Below are 11661 nucleotides of genomic sequence, written 5' to 3' on the forward strand. Positions count from 1 at the left end.
CTGGGAATTATCCTGGATTATAAACTTACTTTTATTGACCACTATAACACTATTATACACAAGGCGAATAGCATGTTAGGGTTTATAAAGCATTTCTGCTACAACTTTAAAGACCCATATACCATCAAAACTCTATATGATTTCTTTAGTTAAATTAGCGTCCTTCTTAAGGTAGCCTTTATGCTCTTATCTCACCTACACAAAAACCTTAGTATTGATTTTTTTTCAGTCAATCGAAAAAAGAAAATCTTAACATCAACTGTGTTTTTACATATTTTTAATTGCTGATTAGATTTACTTATTTTCATGTAAAAACAACACTCCTCAGAGCTGATCGTGTCATGAAGAGACTTCTTCTAGATAAAATTCTACTCGCTCATTTTCACCATCTTTCATTTTTTCTAACTTTCTTTCCGTCTGTTTGAAATGTCCTTACTAAAAATGACATCACTTTTCACCGAAAATGCCGGTAAACTAATTTTGGAATAAGAGATTAATCTTGACAACCTGGAGGGTCTAAGCTTCAGTTATCTGTCTACCAAGATACTGCGAGCATTTAACTTTCTCATCTTGCTGCCTGACTACCATAAAACTGGAAGGACTTTCTATGCTGACTTTCTTGGTCTTCCCCAGATGTTGAGATAGTGACCGACAGGCCTTCGATGAGGTCGTCGCGTTAGCTGTGCACATAGGGTCGCCTTTTGTCAGATTTTCAGCAAACGAGCCTTATTTAGGAGCTAGCGGACAGCAGAAAATCATTTTATTTCTGCTTGGCAATGAAATGTATGAATTCACTTGTTTAAGGATTTCACAAAAAATATACCGAAAAGCGATTATTTTTTTTGAACAATATTTTTACTTTGAAACAGTATTTTAAATACTTTTTTACATTCAATCGTCTAAGTCATAATATAAACACTTTTTGAAAAATATTGTTACTTCGAAAGAGTATTTTAAATAATATTTTACATTCAATCGCTTAAGTCATAATTATAAACACTATCATACACATCTTTCCGTTGAGCGTATTGAAGGAAAATCACTGATATCTGTCTAAGCCGTCGAACCATCTGTATAAAAAAGCAATTGAAATGTATGTATATATCTCGCTATAGAAGAAAGCGAGTATAAGATTTTGTTACCGAACGTGAAACATGATCATTAACTGATTAAAAAGAAGAAAACCTAAACTAAACATGAAAATTTTATATCTGTCACTTAACTTCGTTTATTTTGAACACCGCTATTTTGCACAGAATATGGAAGTATCAATTTTTTACTCCTCACTTTGAAAACAATAGCGTCAAAATATCGAACACGAAACATTTATGACACACATAACACTTATGAATTTAAAGTACCAAGCATATTGATGTTTATTCCTATCCTCGAACTTGATACCATTGGCTCGGAAAACTGGTTGTGGACTGAGCTCAGAACGTTTGTTTTGCGGTTAAAAAATAAACACGAATGCAATGAGTGTCTTTGGTTCGATCGGTCAGACGGATGTTTTGGAACGTTGCACGTAGAGATTTCTGAATCTATTAATCATTCAAATTCAAATCTCGCAGCCTAAGCCGTTCATTTTCGTAGAACTTTTTCTTTTCAGCGGGAGTCTTCAGTGTTGCTTTCCGGATGACCTTGGCATTTTTACAGTACTCCTGAGGGTTGTAGGCTGGTAAATTCATATCATCCCAGCACTCATCGTCATCCAAGCTGGCTGCCGCAGGTTCACCGTCATCATCGTCCGAAACTTCCGGTCTCGGATTGCGGTAGTTCGTGTGAATTGGGTCGGGCTTCTGTCGGTTGTATATTAATTTTGGCTGTTGAGACTGCTCACCCGGAATGCAGGCGGAAGCCGTCGTAGCGATCGAATATTTGTACGTTTCAATTGAAGCACGATCAGGACAATCCTTACTGTGAAGTTTCAACTCCTGAGCCGGAACTCGATGCGATTCGTTGAATGGACAGGACACGTAATCCAATTTGGGATGATTTTTTCTACATTTGAACAAATGTTTAGACATAGCGTGTGGTTGAATTCGATGCGCCTTCTCGTACGGACATTGTACTAATTCCGTATATCCAAGTGGGGTACTCATAGTTTCTGTGCAAGCTGCCTTACTTTAAAACACAATATATCTTTTATTTAGTAAACTGCGACTGATTAACAAAAACGACTTTTCTACCAGAAATAAACACGTCAGCCCGGTTGACAGCTGAAAATAGACTGTTCTAGTCGTTCTAGTACGTTCATAAAAACGGCACATGCGCGCTGCCCACTGTCGTAACAAAAACTGCATCAGTGCTGCCTGTGAATCAGTCTTTTTCGATTGCCTGTTTGCTCTCAAGAGGTAGAAAACAATCGTTCTCTTTGTTTCGAGCTGCTAAAGTTTTTGTTTTCTTTTTCGGGCTATGATAATTTGTTTCCAACTGAAGTAGGTACACACTAAATCTTTTCTCCTGTGGTCTGGACGATTTCGTTCTGAATTGCTGATTATTACAAGACTATCGCAGAACAGAAAAAAAAACAACAGCAAATCTTATCTATGTGATCAACACGGGTTTTTCCTGTGGATTGCAGGGAAGTTTCAAATTCCCTCCGTAGGCTCGAGAATGTTTCCTTTCAGGATTTACATGGAAATTAGGAACTTATTTTGCATTTAAAAACATCATTCGAGTACCTGGACATCCGTAGAAATGTCTGACCGGATTTCAGGAGAAATGAAGCGTTTCGAGATTCGAGTGGTTTTCCATACGAATTTCGTCTATATGAATCAAATTCACTGTAATTCGGGAGGTAATGATCCCGGCGGTAAATCATGATCTTAGTGTGTTAAATATGATAACAATTTTCGGCAAATAGGAGAAACAATTTTTTGTTGCGTTATGTGAATGTTGAGAATTCAGAACTTCTACAATAATCGAAAAAACCATATTTTAATCAAAGGTTTAAAGGATTACAGCTTAAGTTCAAGTTTAAGTTCAAATTATGACGGATCAAATCGGGGCAAATGTTTCATAATCGAGCTGAAGAGGTTTTTGGGTTGAAAATTTATCATGTCTCAGATCTTTCGACACAAATTTTCAACTACCTTCTGCAAATATTGAAACTTCTGGAGGGCTCCACCATTTAGTTATACATACACAAGTAACATTTGAGGTTTTTGGAACTTCATGCCAACTATGAATTCAAGCTATAAAACCTTTTCGTCCTATAAAAGTGGATGAAATTCGAAGATGTAACTTGAACGGCGTTCTATAAGCCGACAAAGTTATGTTGGATACTTTGTCGGAGTCTTTCCTACAAAACTGCTTTAGGCTTGATGAGTTTTTTTTCTTATCCTAATTTAATCATATAAATACAAAAAGTCTAAAGCGGGCCATAGACTACACAAATGGCCTGTACAAATTCGATGATTCCACGACGATTGTTTGATCTATGCTCGCCCACACACTATACAAACATATTTCACGCGAACACAAACGATTGCTGGCGAAAACAGTAACAGCAACAAAAAAAAAAACCATCTCCACCTCGGCTGGGAGGATGTTTTGTACAAAATATTTCGATCCCGACCGATTTTACTCCAACCGTTTCTGCGCTCATTCAAGCAGTGCCATACACTATGCAAATCATGTGGACAGCGACAAAATTTCATCGAATTTCATCGCATTTGTACAAATGTTGTGTAGTCTGTGGCCCGCTTAACGGCCCTCTAGAAAAAAATTCTCATAAGAACGTGACATGTACCTTATATAAATTTTCTGAATGGTTGTGGCGGTAGAGAACTCAATAAATTGAATAATTTTCCAATTTTTTATTGAGTTTAAAATAATGACACTATGTTACATTCGTTCTTCTTTTAAAACTTAATGAACTTTTCACGGATATTTTTTTCCGAAACTGCGACTCAGACCAGAAAAAAGTTTCCCTTCAGATTTCATAACAACACTACATATTCATATGCGGTTCCATGGCCGTAGGAAGGGGGATTTGGAGTTCGAGTCCCAAATTTAGTTTGGAAAATATCCTGATTTTGTCCGGATTCATTCACATATTTTTTTTGAAAAATTAAACAAAAAATTCAAATTGCATCATTACTATTTTAAATTTTGTCGTCCAAGTAGCAATTTTGTTCAGGATAAAGTTATTAAAATACATTTTAACGATTTATTGGAGCCTGAAATACGATTCAAAATCTGGTTATGTTTTTGATGAAAAAAATAAGATTTATGTTAATTTTTTTTTATCTTAATTTTTGTCAATTTATTTCGAATATTGCTCGGTTTTTTGTTAGAAAATTTAGAAATAGAATTTCCGAATTTTGCTTGGTTTTAAATAAAATAGTCAGGATTTGAAAGTTAACACTTATCTTTTAAACTTTATCCATTAGCTTGTATAACACTAATACGTCCCAAGCAACATTTTGAATGCTTGAGGGTTTTAAAAGAAAAAGGGAAGGTTTTTTAGAAGAATTGAACAAGAATTGATGGTTCTGAAGCGATTTTTTACAAGACCGTTATATAAATTATCTGTAAGATAGCTACAAAGCAACTACACAACCTTTTGATAAAACCCTGCCATTTTCCAAGATTAATTTTATCCCCCTTTTATATATGAGTTTTAAAGACCGCTTTAAAGCAATTTTCAAGTCTCCAGGATTAGTACTCTTGAATAAGTCAGAAATGCTCTGAATAAAACCACAGAAATGTCAAAAACTGTCAAAAAAACAAAAAAAAAACAACTCGAAAAAAGAAAAAATAATATCTGAATTTTCTCAAGTAAACACACTACTGGATGTTCCTCTACTTTCAATAGCAAAAGGTGATTTTTTTGATTGAGATTCGATTAAGAAAAATAAAATGTTTAACTTATTTATTCTCTTCTTAAAATTTATAGATGAGCCTGGAAGAACCTTCAGTTCGCTTCTTTGAGCAGAAGCTCGAAAACAACTCCCAGGATATGCGCTGTACCAATGAATCTTGGAGGAAGTGTGTTTATTCCTTGGAACAGCTCTTCAGCGAAAGTGTGCCGGAAACTGACATGATTCTCATAGTTTCAAAAAATATCCGAGCAACACAATGGATCTTATACAGACAACCGGGAGATCGGATTTCCAAATGCCCATTGCATGATTGGTGTTGTTCAAGTTTAAAGGAAAAAAAACGACGAAAAGCTACGGGATTTGTATTCTGTTAATCTAAAACGCCAGTTAAAATAAATGTGATTTGCATATAAAGTGAGTTTTGATTATTTGAATGTTACAACGACAACTTCTTCTTAGATGGTTTCTCGAGCTATTTTGAAACAATCGCCATTTTCTGACAAAATCTTTTTAACATATTTTGTTGGATTTGAGTAATATAAAGAGTTGCTCTGCATCAATTAAATAAAGGAATGTTATTTTCATAAAAATATTGCATTGGAATTGGCTAATATGATAACATGTGGACATCCATATTAAGAAGCATAAAGTTCAAATTCATATTTCTTTGATTCAACTTTTTTATTTCGTAGAGTTTTACTGGGGCGCTTTTTATTTACCTCTTTTTCCGAAAATAAACCGATAAATTTAAAAGCGCATCAACTTTTCCTTGGATAATGTGAAAAAAATCGTTCAAGTTGGTTAATTAAGTCACTATTAATTATTTATATTCGTAATCGGAAACAGCGATATTATTGTTGTGTCAGAATATATTTATTTTCATGACAAATGCAATTTCAAAACCCCAACGAAAAAAACTATATATAGTCGTTTTTTTTTTGTCAAAGAATTTATTATCTTGAATCACCCCTCGGCAAAGATCTGTCAGGTCCTTCTGGTTGTATAAGCTACTTGTAATTTGCTCTTCAGAACCTCCTGTAGGTGGGCCTTTTTACTCTTATAGGTGTTATAATGGTGTTTTAATGGGGTTTATATAACTAGACGTTGTTTTATAACAAAGCTTTGAAGTGTTCTTCCAGATTCTTATAGAACTATAATTGTTACTTGGGCGTATTTTTACATTTTATCAGCAATAGAAGTAGTAATTCCAAGAAGCATGAGACGAAATGTGAATCATCGTGTACAACGAGGCAAAAACATTTTTTTACCAATAAACCGTGAAAAGAAAAGGCAAGACGTATGTAGCTATCACATATGAACGCTAGTCGTTAAGGGGTCGCAAGAGGAAGAAAAATATCGCCATTTACGTATCATGTTTCAGCAAACGCTCCCTTGTGCATACTCAAGCGACAAAATTACGCTCATACAGGTAAGAGAAACATATGAATATTTTTTTTATTTGGGACCTTTTCTGAGTAAAGGAAGGTATGATGCTACATTGAAGTTGTTTTCCCAGTTATTCTTGTAAGCAAAGAGTATGTTTTGCTACGTAATTCACTAGTTACAGGAACGCTTTTCATCGAATCTCACATATAGAAAATGCCGTTTGGCGAATGAAGTTGTCACAAGTTTTATTTTTTGTTTAATTTACTCAACTGACCAAAAGTTTTACTCCGATTAAAATATATCAACAATCTGACAAAGTACAAGCTGAGAAATTTCAATTCTTGAATGATAAATTAGAAACTGATAAAAATAAACATAGGAATTTCAAGTTTTGCTGTAAATATTGAAAGCAAAAATCAAATGGTAATTGACATGAAGTTGTGCATAAAAATTTAAAAGAATAATTGACAATCATGTTCATTTAAAAAAATGAAAATAACAAAAATAAGAGCAACGTTTAAATTATAAAATTTAAAATTTTAAACTCTAAATATTTGGTTCGTCAATTGAATACAAAAGAGATTAAACATTATTCTTCTTATCAAAAATTTAGATTTATAGACTTTCAAAAAATTATGTTATTAGAACCAAAAATTCAGAATTGAAAAACAAAGAAAAATTTACTAAAAAAAAATAAAAAAAAACAGTAAATAATTTGAAAATTGAAAAACTTTTCTTTGAAATTCGATAAATTTATTTGAAAATTAAAAAAATTAAGATACAAAAGATTGAATTTTTAAAATTTTTGAAGGAAATTTTTCCAATGAAAACGTCTTGCCATTTTAAAACCTTATTTATAAAATTTAATTAATAACTCAAGGGAATAGCATTCTTGGTGAAAATGTTTCAATAATTGATTTGGAAAATTTTGGTTTCGAATCATTTGTCAGATCTTGTCTACCACTTTTTGTTTTGGTGATATGAAGTTCATAAGTTTAAACATGAATCGAATTTGAGTAAAGTCAATCACTACTGATTACTGATGAACTTACAAACCTACATACAAGTAAATAAATGATTCTGATTTTGTTTATTATACTTTATTGAATCAAGGAAGAATATATTGCATAGATATTCTATTTTCCGAAATACAATTATCTAAAAATGATTAATTTCACTTTTCTTTTTTTTTAATTTTGAAAGATATTACAAGTGTTCCGAGAAAGTTAAAAAACAATGTTTTATTTCATTTCACAAACTTGATTAAGCCTGCATATTGTTTTTTGTTTTAAGAAATATCCAAAATTCAATGTGGTTAAAAACTTCTGTTTCAGTTCGTCAAAACCCCCAAATTTTACAGAATCGGGAAAAGTAAACAAAAAGAAATCTTCTATAACTTTTTTACAAAGAAGTTAAAATTACTTGCGGTTGCAGGGAAAGCTGTCAATTGATTTAAAAACTTTATTTTAAAATATTTTTCGCAATGTTAACAGTTTTGTCAAAAATATGTACAGAAAGTTGCATGTTTGGATTCAAGGCAGCTAAAATTAGCACCTGAATTCGTAGCACCTCGGAAAAAAGGGAATTGAGTGGCTTTATGAAATTTATCAAAACTTTTTTGAATGTAGAGCTGAGAAGACATCTGTCGCCAGTCACATAGCTAGCTACTTGATAATGTGTCAGATTAGTATTCGATGAATGAATTTTGAAATAAAAATTGTTGTTTTCAATTTCTTAACTTGTTTAGTTACACTTCTTATTGAAAGCCCATTATAAAGACAAGGAAGGGTTTTTGAATGTCACGATTCGAGTTACATCTCAAAAGGTTTATTTAATTGGAAATTTAGTATCAATACCAGAACGTCATATATTTTCGTAAGATGAAAAGTTCAGGCATCGAGTGATATAAGACTTAATTCTGCCAATTTTCTGATATGTACATTATGTTGACACTTATTTTTAAACACATTTTGAAATCTTGTTTTGTGATAAACATTTAATTGTAGCCACTAATATGTTGTTTGAATATTCTGTAATAAATGGTCATACTGGCCATACTTTAAACTCTTTTAATCAGTACACTGAGGTATTTTTTAACGCGGGTTTTTTACGGGTTATTTTTTTACGCGACTTTTTTAACGCGGATTTTCGAATTAGCGCTGTTTTTTTACGCGGATTTTCAAATTAACACGGTTTTTTACACGGATTTCGCGAATTAATACGGTTTTTGAGAGAAAATATTCTAAGACTTTTTCAAAGGAAAAAACTCGAATCTTTTTGTAGTTGGGAAAATCTTAGCTCTGAGACTAAGAACGTGATACATGAGACATGAGACATGAGATATGAGATATGAGATATGAGACATGAGACATGAGACATGAGACATGAGACATGAGACATGAGACATGAAACATGAGACATGAGACAAGAGACATGAAACATGAGACATGAGACATGAGACATGAGACATGAGACATGAGACATGAGACATGAAACATGAGACATGAGACATGAGACATGAGACATGAGACATGAGACATGAGACATGAGACATGAGACATGAGACATGAGACATGAGACATGAGACATGAGACATGAGACATGAGACATGAGACATGAGACATGAGACATGAGACATGAGACATGAGACATGAGACATGAGACATGAGACATGAGACATGAGACATGAGACATGAGACATGAGACATGAGACATGAGACATGAGACATGAGACATGAGACATGAGACATGAGACATGAGACATGAGACATGAGACATGAGACATGAGACATGAGACATGAGACATGAGACATGAGACATGAGACATGAGACATGAGACATGAGACATGAGACATGAGACATGAGACATGAGACATGAGACATGAGACATGAGACATGAGACATGAGACATGAGACATGAGACATGAGACATGAGACATGAGACATGAGACATGAAACATGAGACATGAAACATGAGACATGAGACATGAGACATCAGACATGAGACATCAGACATGAGACATGAGACATGAGACATGAGACATGAGACATGAGACATGAGACATGAGACATGAGACTTGAAATATGAGACCTGAAATATGAGACCTGAGATCTGAGACATGAGACCTGAGACATGTGATATGAGACAAAGAAGAGGAACTCACCGAGAACACAGTAAAAGAGAAAAGAGTGATAAAAAAGATTAAAAATTTACTTTAATCCGCATAATGCGTATCGTTTTATCGATCTGAATTCCACGCTGTCTAATAAGCCTCACTATATTCTACTGTTCTGTTTACCTTATTGTTTTTTATCTTAAAAATAAAAGATCATTGTACGAAAATTTTTGAATAATCATGGTTCTTACGCGTTTGTTTTAATAACGTGCTTTTTTTGCGTGGATTTTTAAATTAAATTGGATTTTTTACGAGGATTTTCGAATTACGGGGTTTTTTATGCGGATTTTCGAATTCACGAGGTTTTTTTACGCGGATTTTCGAATAATCAGTGTTTTTTTTTCACGCGAGACGAAACCCCCGCGTAAAAAAACCTCAGTGTAATTATTTTAAAATTTTTAGGTGTTACGAAAAAGCAACCCTTTACAAAATGTTAAAAAATGAATGAAAAAAGTGATCAAAGTTCCCCCAAAATGCTCCACAAACCTATTAAGATTCCTTCTGCAAAAAATAAAATGGTAAGAAACAATCGCTTAAAATAAAAGCGCAGGGAATCAAGCCAAATTTTTTCTAAATTTATATTCCACGACTTTCGAATGCAAATGGCAGTACGAAAACAGCAATAACTTTTGAACTTCTGTTCAGCAGCAGCAACAGCAACAGTAGTGGGTGGAACTGATATATCCCATTCACAATGTAGAAGAATAAAGAACAAAAAACTACAATTTATTCTTTCTGGCAAACCGAGAGGCGACAGCCTCGGTTTTAAAATGAGGCGCCTGTCTGTCTGGGATCGTGCTCTATTCATCAGTACTGGCTAGACTTCAATGATAGCAAGAATGTTTTTTCTTTGGTTTATTGAAGTGGGAGAAATTGGACTACCGAAAGTAACAGAGAAAACAGAAGAATTTGTGTGCCAAAAAGACTCCATTATCATTAACCAAAATCGACAATGAAATAAGAATTTCAATGATTATACTAAACTCGACGGTAAAATACATTCAAGAAAACATTTTAAAAGATATTTCATTTTCACAAATCTTTTCAAATTCAGTATTTAAAATTCAGATTAAGAATTTGGATTCAGATATCCGATCCACAATTTAGATACTGGTGTCAGATTCATAGTTCAGACGTAGAATTCAGAATCAGAAATCAGATTCAGAATCCAAAGTAAATATTAAAAAAAAACAGTTCATGGAAATCAATTTTTTTTCGTTACAACTTAAGTTATGTCTCAGTTATCAACATGTTCGACTGAGCTTATGTACATTACACGTTCCTGCACCAATTCCTGAAAGGAGAAGTCGTCCTTTTTTGTTCAATCTCACTGAAGCAAGTGAAAAGGATTTTTTTACGAAACCACTTTAAACGGAAGCCTTGAATGAATTGAATCCTGTGTATATATGCAGGAGGTACTTGAAGCTAAGAACTCGCTCAGGGGCACCCAAAACAATGAGCTTGCGTAGGCTTAACACACGTAGCAAATCAGCAACGTAGCCAAGGAAGAGTTGAAATTATAGAAAAAAGCCTATTACCTTCTGCCATTCTTTATTCATGGACCTATTATGCTCAATCTCATTCAGCATCGTTGAGTCTTTTTTGGGCTTTGCTAGGTTGTTAAAACGTTAATGATTCACTGCAATTGTCCCCAAAAATTTCGAAACTAATTGAAAGATGTACTTCTATAAAGTTAAAACAACAAACTAGATGACTTGAATTCCTGAATTTCATTCATAACAAAGTTTTAATGCTGCTTTTGGGCATTGCATGGAATCGCTTCTATTTGGTTTGAAGAAACGTCAAGTGGAATGCATGTCTCTAGAGTCTAGAGGCACTGGAACAAGAAAAAATATTGCAAAAAACACTTTCGGACCCTTTCTTTGGTCATGTTTGCCTATTTAAAATTCATGATCCATTGCCGCTGCTTCAGGAGTTCTTCCTATGGCAAACATCGTTGATGTGACATGTGGTCTAAACGTGAAAACAACCTACATACTGAACTGAACATCTCAGCTTCTACAACACCCAGAAGTTTTCTACCTTCTTTTAATAAAAATTTATTACTCACTCGTGCGGTTCCAAATGTGGGTCAAATGTTAGAAGTGCTGAACTTGATAGTCTCTGGAGTGCAACTAAATTGGATCGCCTAGTTTTAGTAGATATACGGCAGCTTTTTCCTCCCAAGAAAGCGGAAGAACAGAATAGAAAATCAATAACCTTTACTGGTGCTACTAATGTGCTTCCAGCTAACACGTGTTATTCTTCTA

General features: G+C 33.8%; 1 protein-coding gene across 1 annotated transcript; it reads right to left on the reverse strand.

Moving 5' to 3' along the window:
• Positions 1-253: 253 nt before the first annotated feature.
• LOC129760724 (gametocyte-specific factor 1 homolog) lies at positions 254-2237 on the reverse strand. Its single transcript, XM_055758382.1, has one exon. It carries the CDS (start codon positions 2100-2102, stop codon positions 1545-1547), a length of 558 nt encoding a protein of 185 aa, XP_055614357.1. The 5' UTR covers positions 2103-2237; the 3' UTR covers positions 254-1544.
• Positions 2238-11661: the final 9424 nt, after the last annotated feature.

The sequence above is a fragment of the Uranotaenia lowii genome, unplaced genomic scaffold (genome assembly GCF_029784155.1).
Source record: "Uranotaenia lowii strain MFRU-FL unplaced genomic scaffold, ASM2978415v1 HiC_scaffold_740, whole genome shotgun sequence".
NCBI lineage: Eukaryota > Metazoa > Arthropoda > Insecta > Diptera > Culicidae > Uranotaenia > Uranotaenia lowii.

Excerpts from the sequence above, each read along its gene's own strand:
- LOC129760724 (XM_055758382.1), bottom strand. The coding sequence starts at position 2,102 with ATGAGTACCCCACTTGGATATACGGAATTAGTACAATGTCCGTACGAG.